The sequence below is a fragment of the Sparus aurata genome, chromosome 13, assembly GCF_900880675.1.
Source record: "Sparus aurata chromosome 13, fSpaAur1.1, whole genome shotgun sequence".
Lineage (NCBI taxonomy): Eukaryota > Metazoa > Chordata > Actinopteri > Spariformes > Sparidae > Sparus > Sparus aurata.
Genome location: NC_044199.1, coordinates 25312954 through 25327190, shown reverse-complemented (window position 1 = coordinate 25327190; position 14237 = coordinate 25312954). Strand labels below are relative to the sequence as shown.

The 14237-nt window shown below is 40.2% G+C and overlaps 2 protein-coding genes across 3 annotated transcripts; one reads left to right on the top strand and one right to left on the bottom strand.

Moving 5' to 3' along the window:
* Positions 1-4256: 4256 nt before the first annotated feature.
* zmat2 (zinc finger, matrin-type 2) lies at positions 4257-7696 on the bottom strand. Its single transcript, XM_030438857.1, has 6 exons — positions 7605-7696; positions 6849-6948; positions 6297-6420; positions 6106-6179; positions 5817-5962; positions 4257-5704 (listed from the first exon to the last, which is right to left on the bottom strand). The coding sequence occupies exons 1-6, from the start codon at positions 7620-7622 to the stop codon at positions 5561-5563; spliced, it is 606 nt and encodes a 201-aa protein (XP_030294717.1). The 5' UTR covers positions 7623-7696; the 3' UTR covers positions 4257-5560.
* A 752-nt stretch (positions 7697-8448) lies between these two features.
* slbp2 (stem-loop binding protein 2) lies at positions 8449-13764 on the top strand. 2 transcript variants are annotated; one of them, XM_030438856.1, is made up of 9 exons: positions 8449-8607; positions 10136-10294; positions 10649-10729; positions 10820-10900; positions 11322-11465; positions 11807-11977; positions 12315-12477; positions 12593-12719; positions 12888-13764. In XM_030438856.1, exons 1-9 carry the CDS (start codon positions 8504-8506, stop codon positions 12950-12952), a joined length of 1095 nt encoding a protein of 364 aa, XP_030294716.1. In that variant the 5' UTR covers positions 8449-8503; the 3' UTR covers positions 12953-13764. The 2 variants fall into 2 exon arrangements, with proteins under 2 accessions (XP_030294716.1, XP_030294715.1); XM_030438855.1 differs by having other exon boundaries at positions 8450-8607; positions 12590-12719.
* Positions 13765-14237: the final 473 nt, after the last annotated feature.

The following is a 14237-nucleotide window of genomic DNA, read 5'->3' as shown; positions in this document are numbered from 1 at the left end:
TTTCAATACAGATATAGAATAAATATATAATATGACTTGCTGCACTGTTAATTGGACTAACAAACCTAAGTCAAGGAACAGATGCCAGTGTGTTCAATTAACGAGTGACCCTGTTGGCATTAGCCGGCAGGCAGCAGCTAGAGCTAGAGCTGGCACAGAGATTGTTTTTTTTTTTTTTTTAAACTTTTGGGATTAAAAAAGTGGACTTGTCTTTACTTCTCTGTCTGCTGCAGAAGGCCCCGGAGCTGTTGAAATCAACTGTAATGTATTGTAACTGAATTAGTTGACTGCTGATTGGAGGAGAAATGTAAAATACTTTATGAGAGTACAGAGAAGAGATGGGAGGAAAGAACTTTTTGAACAGGAAGGAACATGTTGAATAAAAAAGATTATATCTCTGGTTGTACTGTATCTATTCTGAGCTTTTGTTTATTTAAACCATCCATACTCAGTCCAACACATTAAGGCCTTGTCCACACGTACCACATCGTTTTTTTTTTTCCTCCGTCTTTCTTGACATCGTTTCAAAAATATTTGCGTCCACACGGATCCACTGAAAACGATTCAGAACGCTGTAGTTCATATTCCAGGCCTATAGGGGCCATTTGAAATTCACCAAAGCCAAAACGATGCAATACATGTGCGTTTTCGCAAAAGAGCGTTTTCATGTGGCCGGCCTCTGAGGCCCCGTCTGAGACCCAGTTTCAAAAAAGTGCGTTTTCAGGCTCTGCGTTTTCAGGATCCGTGTGTACGGCCAGCCAAAACGATGCAACACATGTGCGTTTTCGTGTGGACGGCCTCTTATAGGAGTGTAATGTTAGATCAGTGGACTGGTTTTAAGAACCTGCCACTTACACACATTCAATATATCAGATTATGAGGCTGTCCACATGAAAACGCTCTTTTGAGAAAACGCACATGTATTGCATCGTTTTGGCCGACCGTCCACACGGATCCTGAAAACGCACTTTTTCGAAAACGGGTCTCAGGGTGGAAAAATCTGAAAACGCAGCCCTCCCGTTGTCATGTGGACAGAGAATCCGCATACTTTCCAAAACGATGACGCCATTGCCCCACCCCTCGACCTCTTGCCCCGACCTCTGAACCCTGCGACGTCTCATAACAACAACAACAACAACAACAATGGCGGACTACATGCTTGTGTTCATGCTGCAGAAGATATTGAGCCTTTCTTGCAACTTACTCTCCTTGCAGTTGAGTTTGAGTCGCAGCAGCAGTTCGACCTCATTATCGGTCGACACAAACGACTCTGGTTTCCTTGCACTCGACATTGTCGTCTTCTTCTTGTTGTGTTCGGTTTCTCCGTCTACTGTCTGTTTGTTTACAAACTGCAAGCTTAATGTGAATGCTCCGTCTCTTCTTCTCCGCGTTTGGTGAATTTAAAGAGCCGCCTATAGGCCTGGAGTATGAATTACAGCGTTTTCGGTTGTTTTCGGTGGATCCATGTGGACGCAAATATTGCTGCCAAGGAAGACGGAGGAAAAAAAGATCATTTTGGTACGTGTGGACAAGGCCTGAATGCAGCTTCATCTGGAGCCACAACAGGCTTGATACAACTGTTTTACATATGCAGAACTCCCCAGGACCTGTATACACACTTTAATGGGTAAAATTGTTGGAGCCCTTCAATACATTCTGTAGGGGATCTCTAACCTTCATAACTTCATATTTTTTTACTGTTCAGGTTTTCTGTTTAACCTCCTCATTGCTGCCACATAACTATTTTAGCCCGTCTTTTTTTAAGAGTGTCAGAGGAAAAACCCTTCACTGCTTCCTCCTCTGGTGTGATGTCACATGACTTGCTGCTTATGAAACTGCACCTGATAACAGCTCAGGCATGACGGGAACCAACACAATCATCATAAACACTCAGAGACCTTCAGGGACGGGGGTCTGGAGGAGGCAGAACCAGCTCACAGGTGGATTTAAAGGCCACACTGCGTCCTGGTGAATCAGAGGCTTCCAGACTGATGGGAGAGGTGCATTCTGGGAAAGCAGATCCAGAAATAAATCACCACTTGCAGAAGTAGCGGTCACAGCTGTTGGTAACAGCAACACAGCAGAGTTAATATGCAAATAAGGTTGAGGTTAGCTTCATATGGCGTCTAAAATAACCTCATGTTCACATTCATGCCTCATTAATCCTAAAACTCTTTAATTAGTTAATGAGAAGGAGAATGTACTAAACTTGTATCATGTTTAGAAAGTTCTTTAAACAGCATTGTAAATTAAATCCTGCTTCTCTTTCTACTAGAATGGAAATCCTCAAACATTCCAGCTTTTTCGAGTCTGCATGACTCAATGCTATGGAGCCTCTAAATTCCCATAAGGTGACATTTTTAATCTTGTGCGTATATGGCCTTAAAATTATACTGCAACATTTTTAGGCTGTATAGCGACAGACAGCTGGGTGAGACCAAGTGAGAAGCCAAGGATGGTCCACTGTTCAAGCTGCCGTTTTAACATGTGCAAATACATAGGTACGAACACTTTCAAGCAGTGTTCGAAGTGACAAAACCAGGTATTTTATAACAAAACATGATCTTTTTCCAACCCTAACCATGTATTTTGTGCCTGAACCTAACCAGATCATAAGCCCAGTATTGTGACAACATAAAATTGAAAATTGAAAAAAGAAAGAAAAAAAAATAAAGGAAGTTAAGTTGCAATATATCTGTGGTTTACAGACACCTACATTGCCAACAATTATTCTGTTAATTGTGGTGATCAAGGATACAATTACATAATTTGTCAATAATACTTTGTACACACAAGACTACAAAATATAATTCCCTGGGTCCAGTTTGCTGAATCTCTTCACAATCGGCACAACCAGTCAATGAAATACAGACTTAATGCAGTAAATACTCCAAGATCTGTCCCCCCATTGACTGATGCAACAAATTACACTGTTAATTCTGATGCATCAATGTTTGAGCAGCATTTTACTGTCCTAGCTGCTCCAGGTGGAGAAGGTTTGAAGTACTTTTTATATAGCTAGCAAGTTTAGTCGTTAGGGCTCCTCCAAAGGGTCACCAGATAAGTCTGAGGGGTCCTCGGATTATTAACGGGACAGGACGGATACACAAACTTGTTATAAGTCTCTGGACTTTTTCTTGGATGAAATATTAGATAATTTCAACAGTTGTTCAAATTAAACCTTGTGAAAAGTTTGGAGAGAAAGGTCTCCTTAACATTTCAGACATGTTTTAACACGAAAGCACTATTAAATGATTGCTGTAAGGGATCACACACCTGGTTTAATCAAACCAAGAGCTGCAACTATTAGCCCATTAATCAATTGAAAGAAAACTAGTTGCCAATTATTTTTTTTTTTATGTATAAAGCAAACAGGTCAAACATTTTCTGGTTCCGGCTTCTTAAATGTGAGAATGTACTGCTTTTTCCAGAGTCTTTGGGTTTTGGACTGTTGGTTGGACAAAAGAAAATTCTGAAAAAGTCACTGTGCCCTGGGAAATACTAATGAGCAAAACAATTTTCTGACATCTCATAAACAATGAATCGATTAATCATGAAAATAATCGGCAGATATATCGATAGTGTATATAATTGCAACCTTATGATTTTTTTTTAAAATGTTGTAAAGAAGCCAGTAATTAAAGCCGTCGGTGCCACTGTGGTCCTGTGAGCTTTGATATTGTACTGTATGAATGAGGAAATGAAAGGTTGTGTCAGACAGAAACTTGGGTTCTTTTAAAGAAAATATGCCAGCAGGCAGTACAAAGTCACCACGGTAACTGACATTAAGTTAGAGTCAGTCAGTGGTTCTGAAAATTTAGTTTCTCTCAATCCAGATTTAGCAAAGTCAGAGATTTCACTGAGCCTCAGACCCAAAGCTTAAGTTTAGGACAAATAACCCTTCCCACCCTTGCTCCAGAACTGTGGCACATTATGTGACATTATTCTTAAACACAGAATTTTGATCTCAATGAGACATATTGAACAAATAAAACTGAACTGATGAATTTGTTTGTTTTTCTTTCCATGGTCAGATAATGCTATCTGTGTTTCTGTAAGAATACTTCATGTTCATTCAGTACGTCTGTATGATGTGCTGCAGGCGTCTCAGTCCAGTCAAGCGTTTAGAGGAAAGACTACAAACTTCCTCTTCTTCTTCCTGTTCATCAAACTCAGTTTCAAGTCACAGAATCAACAACAACACAACTTCTTTCACAACCAGAATGACAGCTGAAAGAAAAGAAAAACTAGTCTGGTTGTTTCTCAGTTATATTATACATGCATGCAAACCGCAGCAACAATAAGTCAACTGAAATACAATGAATAAATTATTTTAAGTCATTTTCATGCAAAAACCTACAGCTCACAGCTTCATAAATGTAAGATTGTGTTTTGTGGTTTGGGTGGACAGTATAAGACATTTTAAGAGGCCGTCTTGTTCTCTGGGATATTGTGAAAAGAATTATGTTTTTTTTATATTTATGGGTTTTTTAGCTGTGACATGACTTTGCTTACGTTTCTATTTTAACACTAACCATGTCTCCTGCTTGTGAATCTAGGTCATTAGTCCGTCACTTTTCTCCTCCAACATGTTTTGGTGATGCGTTCATTGCCACAAACAGTGGTGTAGCAGCTGATAAATTGGAGAACGACCAATTAGAAAGAAAAATCAGTGTGTTTATTATCTGAATTTCTCAGACAAACTGCATCCTGATACAACAGACAAGTTCTGACACATCAACAATGAAACTAACTACTGCAGTTGTTTGAGCTTTTCTTTCTTCTTGACCTCAAATATAAAAGATTTAACAAGTTAAAATTAAATGAGGATACTCATGATTCAGTTCTTATCAGAAACTCTTAAGTACTTTTAATTTCTCCCAATCCATGACCAATGTAGACGCTTAAATCCTTGATACTCTAAATGTAGTTTTCAACTGAGTATTTCTGATTTGGATACGAATCTTTAACTTAAATGTATTTTTGTTTAAAAATGATGAGCTAAAACTGTTTCTTTTCGTGTTTTTAATTAATAACTTGCATGACCTTTAATGTGTCACAGTCATTTTCTCACCAACATCAAGGAAACTTTTGCAGCTTTTTTTGGTCTCATTTTTGCCCTTCTGTCCATCGTCCCCTTCAATTTTAAGCTTTTCATTCGGCAGCTTCTCTTGGGACTGACAAGTGAACCTTTACATTAAAATCCAAACCAAAAGTCCTGTCTGACTATGTAGCCTTTGACCTGCTGTGTTTATTGAAAAAAAAGAAATACAAAACTTTTTCTGACAGGAAGCTGCTGAATTAAAGATTAAACTGACAGAGTGATGGATGAAATTACCAAAATAAAAGCCTGGTCATATAAAAGAAGGAATTTTCTCCAGTTTTAAAGGCTGAACCCAGTCTGCGGAATAATGTCTTCCAGCTGCAGCAGGACTCCTCCTTCCAGTGTTTACTGTCTCATTCTGATCCGAAGCTCCAGCTGACGGAGGGTGTCAGAGCTTAAACCAGTTTCCTGTCCTGGTGCGTGGTGGTCCTCATGGTGATGTTGAGCTGCAGAGCGTCAGTGACTCTTCTTGGACGAGCCGAAGCCTGAAAAACCCATCACAGCTGCCATCTCATCGTCCTCCTCAAAGTCAACGTCATCCTCCGCCCGACGCTTCCTCTCCTTCTGCTTCTCCTTCTTGTAGGCCTTCGCCTTCTCCTCCTGAGGAAAAAACAAAAAGCAGGAAACATTTCAATAGCTAATCTTGAAGACACAACACTCAAGAGCATCATCACTTCTTGTCCAGGAGGCAGCGTGTCCCCTCCCTCCTCACCTCCTCCCGCAGCTCCTTCATGCGCTCCTCAAAATCGTACTCCTTCTGCTTCTCCTCCATCTTCTTCTTGTTCACCTCAAAACGTTTCTTCACCTGATCCAGAGATGAGCGCTCAACTCGCATCGACATCCCCAGGTTCCTCTGATCTGCTCACACACACACACACACACACACACACACACACACACACACACACACACACACAAACCCCGTGTTATACAGTGTTACACACACACACGTATAACTTAACTTGTTTATCATCACAGTCACTTCACCGATGTGAACTCACGTTTCTTCCCATTGATGTGATCCAGGAAGTTGATGGAGTCTTTCACTACACAGTCACAGACATTGCAGTAATAACTGGAAGAGAAAACAACAGCCAATCAGAACAAGGCTAAAAGTTAAGATATCAAGCAGTGACATTAAATCCGGTACTGGTGACAGCATCAGATTCATTAAGGATAAAACTCTTTGTACCCGCCCATCTCAGCCTGAGGAGTAGTCTTTGTGATGACGATGGTCTTCCCCAGTTTGGACTCCAGGTCCACCTTGTAGTCTCTGTGACGCAGGAGGTCCCGCTTGACTGGTGGGGCGGTTTTCCCTGAGAGAGCAAGAAGAAATCTGCCAGTCAATCGCGAAAACTACTAATTATGATTAATTAAACAATGTAAATTTTCCATTTCCACAACTGTTGTTTGGATTTCTTCAACGTGAAGATTTAGGCTTAACCACCAGTTGTACACTTTGGGGTTACACGACATTTGTTTTTGTTTTGTTACTGTACTTTGGCAGAGTAATGGGAAAAACAGCTGAGAAAGACAATAGTAATCATAGCAAATTAAAGGAAAAACAATTACATTAAGTATTTCCTTATGTACAAGAGAAAAAAATGAAGGAAGAGGAGCACAGGAAGACAAGAAATATGACGCCTCTATATTAATCATTTCCTGCAAGTTTGCTGAACATGAGGAACTAAATATATATTCAGCAGATGACTAAAACAACTTTCTATACATTTTATCTTCTCACCATCTCTCCTCTCTCTATCCCTCTCCTCAGCCAGTCGTTTCTGAGCAAGATTTTCATACTCGTCTTTGTCCCACTTTCGACGGAAGTCATTCTTACTGGACTAGAAGCAAAAAGAAAAACAGAGTCAGGCGAACGTTTCAATTATACATTAACATGTTTTGTCATGGAAAATATATAACAATTGGCAGTGTAAATAATATGTGCAGCCATATATAACAGGACTTTATTTTGTCAGGTTAAAATGTAAACTATACACTTTATGTACATTCTGTATGATATTGCTCTGCTTTATTACTTGATAGCAGGCATTTGTAAACACAGATGAAATGGGTATATTTAAACTGAAATGAGAGTGTTCTGTTGATGTGATTGTGATGATGACGATTTTATTATGGAGGTATATGGCCGGAAACCTCATTGTGTAGGTGCTCGCGGAACACAGGCAACATTTAACAGTGTTTCATTGTATTTCAACGATGTTGGTGGACGGAAGTGTTTATAAAGCAGCATAATAACGTGAAGAAAACGTCGGAATTTCTTGCTTTGTTTTGATTGGACTAAGTTGGCTAGCTAGTCAGTTAGCTGCTAGCTAACGAGCCAGCGTTAGAGACGGGTTTTTAAACTAGTTAAACAGATTCAGTCTCAATCGTTAGCATCCTTGTTAAATAAACACATCATGTCTGAAATCAGTGTCACGAAACAATCGAGTATTTGTACATTTTTGTCACAAAAATCAAGCTCAGATGAAGAACTTACCCCACTGCCTGACGCCATCTTGTTTATTCAGTCACAAAATACGGCTGGCGTAAAATCAGAGTTGGATTTTAATAAGTGGACACCGCCACCTGCTGGAGCGGAGAGACGGGTCGGGGTGTTAAAAACTGGATTTCACGGATAAAAAAAACAAAAAGCCATCTAACAACAATAATACAGAAACAGCAATATTATATATATAGGCTTCTATATACAACAATGCTGCAGAATGACTGAAATCATACTATTTAATATATACCATAGTATTGTATGAAATAAGAAAGAAACAAAGAAAGAAGGACAAGTGAAGAAAGTGGAAAAGTAGAAAATATTGAAAATCTAAAAAATACCTTAAATAACATGTGCCCCGCCCCCCCAACTTGTTTTTTCAAAACATAAAGCAAATCTAATCATTTAGGCTAATGAAAATAATTACTGAAACAAACACTATACATTTGTTTAAACAATGAATGCGAAATCAAAATAATGCATACTGTAAATACTGTGTATTTTTCAAGTACTTGTACTTTGACTTTTTCCATTTTATGCTATTTTAGCCTATATCTTTATTTCTTTCATGTAGAATATCCTATTAACTGAACAATTACAACATCAACATCGGTTCTAAGAAGACAGCACTTTCAGCTACTTTTGATATGGGCTACTTCTGCTAAAGTACTTTACATTGTGATACTCTACGTTTACCAAAGCATGTAATAGCCCACTTCTCTCTCACCGATAACAGTAGACTTGAGTCAGGTTACTGACCGTCCCTCCTCCATCATCATCATCTGCCCACCATCTCACCAGACCGGATGCGGGTGCCCAGGTGAAGCGTGCGGCGGCAGCAGGTCCCACCCCCCCTCAGGTGCGGCTCATTAAAAAGCTGTGAAAGCTGAACAATGGGGTCTGTCCGTCTGAAGCGAAGGCGCCAAACTCAAACTGCAAAAAAAATGTCAACCAGTGGAGTGGAAACGGCAGCTCAGAGCCCGCTGCTCTCCTCCAGGTAACAAGAGCCAGGAAGACACTAGATATTCATTCAATCAACACAGAGAGATTTTATTTTCACAACCGACATCACATGTCCCGACAATTACCCGGAATACAGTCACATAGCTTGTCTTAAAATTAAAGCGTCTTTTTCGCCGGGGATATTTACTCTCTGGAAAAAAAATTTCCGTCCAGGCAAATCTAGAGGAGCGATAAAAACAGATTATCTTTTGTGCAGGTTTCACCATGTGTTCACACACTCGAAGTCATTCAAATTTACAAGCGCCAGTTTCCCTCGGCTGATGCCTGCAGGCAAAACTCAGGGCTGTAAAATAGCCTACATAAAACACCTGCACATTTACAGGGTAAAGATTGTATTTGTATTCAAAGTAGGGAAATATCTTCATAATGTAATCTTAAGATATTTATATAGGCTAAATAGTTACATAGATGCAGGGCACAGTGTTCAAACATTTGAAATGTATGTGGTTAAAATACCAAATCAAGAATTTTTAAATGCCTCTAAAGTGCACAGATAGTTTAACATAAAATACTAAGATGTTCCAAATCTCAAGTAAATTCGAGACCAATTTTAAACGGACGCCTCACATTAAATGGTAGAGGTAAACTTAACACTTCCTGTGGCTGCCTTTCACAGTAAAAGCGGTCCTGCCAAGAACAGGAAGTGCCTGAGAATTGTTAACATAAAGCAGCGACGTTTGTATGTAAATCTGTCATTCCACAAGGTGCATACAGTCATTCAAAGTGTGACATTTGTAGAAATGAAATATTTGATTCATTAATTTAAAGTGGCCAATGTCTTGATAAACGTTAATGATCTAAACGACCCATATTTGCACACAAAAAGCAAAGTGTTTACACGTATATCCATTTACGTGTGTGTGTGTGTGTGTGTGTGTGTGTGTGTGTATATAAACCATCTGAATGGGGACATATAGCTTATTACATGTACTTTCCTATGATTTTTAATAGACATTTTAAGGATGTAAACTGAGACTGAAAGTATGGTCCTGTAACCTCTTGCGATAAACTCACATTTAAGACCCACTAAAAAAAACTTTTTATAAATGTAATCAGATCATCAGACATTTCACCATGAAATCAGAGCTCATCTGTCTGTTTTTGAAAAGAATGCATCATCTTAAATCTGTCAGATGTTTGTTGGTATGACCAAACAGTTGTTGATTCAACTTAATATGTACATGATTTTATTGAGTTTGTTTCTCAAACTCTGTTGGTACTCAAAACTCGTGATGACTTTCAACTAATTATCAACCTCATTTCAGTTGGCTCTTGTTTATAAGTCTGCAGAGAAACTTTAAGTTGAACCAGATTAAAATGTATTAGTGTAACATTAGTATTTTTCCAGATGTGAGCAGCTCCTCTATTTACATAGTCTGCATGCTGTGTCGTTTGACTCTAAACACACTACAGGTGTCCTTAGCACTCTGGCTCACTGTGCACTGTGGACATTACACTTGTTTGTCACTATGAACAGATGTCATGTTGGTTGTTGTCCTCAGCTTGTGTTTCAGCCCGTGGTCGTGTGTTTGTGTGAAGGGCTGGTCGGCGGCTGTGTGGAACGGCCTCCCCGACCCACTGCTGGCTGTCGCCTCTGGATGCTCCGCCCCGGAGCCATGGCTCCTCCCTGGCTGCAGCTCCGTCTACGACAGCCTGGTCAGGTGAGAAACACACCTTGGGATGCAAACAAATCAGGATCAGACAGTTGTGAGACACTTTTACTAAAGAAGTTCATGAAACATGTCCTCATCCATGTTCTTAACGTACTTTTTATATCAGATACTTGAGAATTTTACTCAAACATGGCTTTCAGGTTCTTTTTACAATATTGAATTTTTGAATAACCGAAGCAGCATTACAGAAAACCCTAACCCTTACAGAAAAACAGGTGCTCATTGTGGCTCTTATTACTGTGAGACGTGACTTGTATACAAGCTCCGTACAAGATTAAAATCACTGACCAGAGATTGTTTTTACCTATGAACATTCATTGATTTCTGATAACTTCTTCACAGTAACGTCTCTCCGACCCCGTCTCCTCCTCCTGCCAGTGGCCTGCGAGGAAGAGAGAGAGCTGCCAGCAACAAACCTCGCAGGTTCCACAACTGATTTCATTTTCAGATCTGAACCATATTCAAATGATAACTTGATTGATCCTGTTCCCGTCTGTCTTGGTCTTCCTTCAGGTCGTCCATCCTTGAGCGCTGCATCCTCAAAGTGTCGACCAGCAGCGTGGCTGTGGGGACCGACGACTTGGACAATAAGAGGTCAGTACACTCTGAAAACTGCTGCACAACTGAACCTTTGTCTTTCCCCACTATTTTTTAAAAGGGTCATTTCACCCAAGTTGCAAAAAATAAAAATGTTTCTGTATTTGTTCAGATTAAGAGATTTCTGTCTGAGATTTCCACAGTTTAAATAAAAATCCTCTTTTTCTATGCCTAACCAAGGGAATTGGGAGGGAATGCATCCATTTTGTGAGCTTATCTTTTTATTTGCATGTTACGATCAAGTGGAATAGTGTAAACTGTCATGCACATGCAGGTGACTGTGCGTCCTCGTGCACAAGATAAAAACAAGTCAGGGGAGAAAAACAAGTGTTTTAAAAGCTCCACAGGGTGCCTTTTTATAGTTAATCAAGGCCCCTGTCTGGTTTCTGTCCTCCTGTGACTCTTCATGTCCTCCCAGACCTCCCCTCGGTCGCTGCTACCCCCGCCTCCCTGACCCGGCAAACACAGAGACCAACGCTGCCGTTCTGAAGCGGCGGCAGAAACAGATCCAATACGGCAAAAACACCAGCGGATACCAGAACTACCTGCAGCAAATCCCCAGGTGAGAAAACACAGCTGAGTGTGAATAAACAAAGTCTCAGTAAAAACCAGACTTCTTCTCAGCGTCGCAACTGAGTGATATGTGTACATGAAGATATGAAATACACATTAATATCATCACAGTGACTTGCATAGAAAAGACTAGGTTTTCTTTAGTATTTAATCCCGTGATGGTTGTATGATGGGTACACTGCTAATGGACATTTTGGCAAACTTTTAAGGGAGACAGTTTGGCAAAATATAAACAAACGCAGGTCCTGAAAAATTCCTCAGTAAAAGACCCAGCCGAGACACAGTAAATGAGGTGTATCTGCTTTTTAAACTCTGATCTCTCTTTCTTAGACACCTGCGGGATCCTAAGCTCCACCCGTCCACTCCCAACAAGTACAGGAAGTACAGTCGGCGCTCCTGGGACATGCAGGTGCGTCTATGGAGGAGAGCGTTGCACCTGTGGGACCCTCCGACGGACACCCAGCCAGACACCGCCGACACACAGGACCCAGTGGAGCAACTGTAGGTGGAAGTAATGCAACAAAGCTATAGATTCTTCTGCTGGCTCTTCATCTGTTTCTTCATTGCAACAATCTGGATAAATTGAGTTAATGACACCAGGGAATTTGTCGTTTTGCCTACACAATGGTCAAAATGTTTAATTTTTCAAATTTGTTTTGTTCTTGCTTCATACTTATCTACACAATACGAACCACTGTAGAACGCACTGGATGTAGAATTAATCAATGTCTGAAGATTTGTCATCAGTTCTTTAGTGAAGTGTCTCTGCAGCTTTGTGGAAAAGTCTTAAAATTGTACTTTAAACCTTTAGCCAGATTTCATGAGGACATTTTTGCAGGCAGAGCCAACTGGCAAAGATGACCTCTGACCTTTGTGGGGATGGAGGCGACAAGCAGAGAGAGAAGGAGACTCCAGCAGCCTCCAAAGCCTCCTCTATGTCTCCTCTGTCAGATGTGACGTCACTGGAGCTGCCTGGACCCTGGAACAGTCCACCTTCGCCTGTAACACCGCAGAACTTAATTAATGCACTTAATGACCAGTTTGGCTTTTTTATGGGTTAATTTGCGATGTTCTATCTATAGATCTGATCAGTTTTTGTTTTCTTCTCATGAGGAGCTGGAGGGAAGCCACCTGCCTCTTCGTCCTCCACCTGGCCTGAGCCACTCCTTCAGGAGTCAGCTGACCACAAACGACAACATGACTGACTGGCTCCGTCTCCTGCTGGAGGCTGACGACGCCCGAGGTGAGGCTAAGGGTCAAGTGTTAGCCTTACAACACAGGAGTTTAGAAATGCAGTAGCTTCAGGACAACCAGGTCAACAAACTGCCATGTTCTTTGTGGGCGCGCTCTTTGACCTCCCCATGTCTTGATTGTTTGCACAGGTTTCATCACACTGCTGTTTTTCTTTTAGATTTCGTGTCTGATGACCAGCAGGTTCCTGTTTTTTCTGACCAGCTCTTGTGGAATCCGTACTGATCATCAGAGTCTACACCTGTCCAACTTGCACAAGGTTCAGTCGTTTCTCATTGTCTAACTCCTCGCTCATCATCACGGAAACTTGACCTTTATCGTCTGGACCTTGATTAGTTGATCCTGAAAGTGTCGGCGTAACATTTCTATGTGTGGTTTCCAGTGTCCAGTCCATTTGTCTTTTTAAGATAACGACAGTAGGGATGTGATTTAGTCTTTGATCAGGGTTACATCCACCCCTCCAGGATCTCTTCTGGGAGGAGTGCTGAGAGGAAGCACCCTCCTCTCCTATAGCCATGGAAATGTCCGAGTTTTCCCGGGTGCTCTTGAACGCATCACAGATCTGACAGCTGAACACTTTGACGTGAGCATGGTACCATAGATTGCACTTTTATATATTTATGTTAAACGTCATCCAATGGAGCACTTCTTCTCACCTGCATCATGTTTTATTTTGAACCTGCACTGGAGGAAAAGCTGCTATTCTTTTGTACTTGAAGTCACTTATTTTGTCTGTTCATTTCATTTTGTTTGTCACTTTATTGCCTCTCTGGAGGCTGTTGTCGTCTTTGCTCCACCATCACCTTCATGCTCTGCTGTCTGTCTGGATCAGGCTCCAGCTCCTCCTCTCTCTACCTCCATGTTTTTTCTCAAAAACAAAATCCTGATTAATGGAGGAGAAAAGGCTGTCGCTTTGTGTTGTGATTTCTTTTTACTTTTTGTGTTTCTCAATTTGTCATTTTGTGCTGCTTGAAATTCAAGAGCAACGCTGAAAGATGTGATTAATAAAGATGTAAATAAAGTGTTATAAATTCAGACTGAGCTACTTATGGATATTATTTCATTTTAGAATATTTGAAGTTTTATGTGGCATTTATCACAGTGAATTGTTGCCAAGCATCAAGATTTTAAATTTCTCAACAAATTTTTACTCAAGTTACAAATGTGACCACCTTCAATTTCTAAATGAATATTTCATGAGTAATATAGTTTCAGCAGACTCAAATTTACAAGATATTTAACTTGTGTTCTGCATAAATATTCCCAAACCAATATTAGAAATTTAAAATAATTCAAGATGGCATCGTGGAGGAGGTATTCAGATCCTCTACTTAACTAAAAGTATTTGTTTAAAAGGAAAAAAAACTGTTACAAGTCAAAGACCTGGATTACTTGTTACTTAAAAGGTGACATAAGTGTAATCAGGGAATCGAAACATATACAAAGTAAAAGTACTCCTGTGACTATTGTACTTTTATATATGACATATCATGAGATATGACTTATGTAA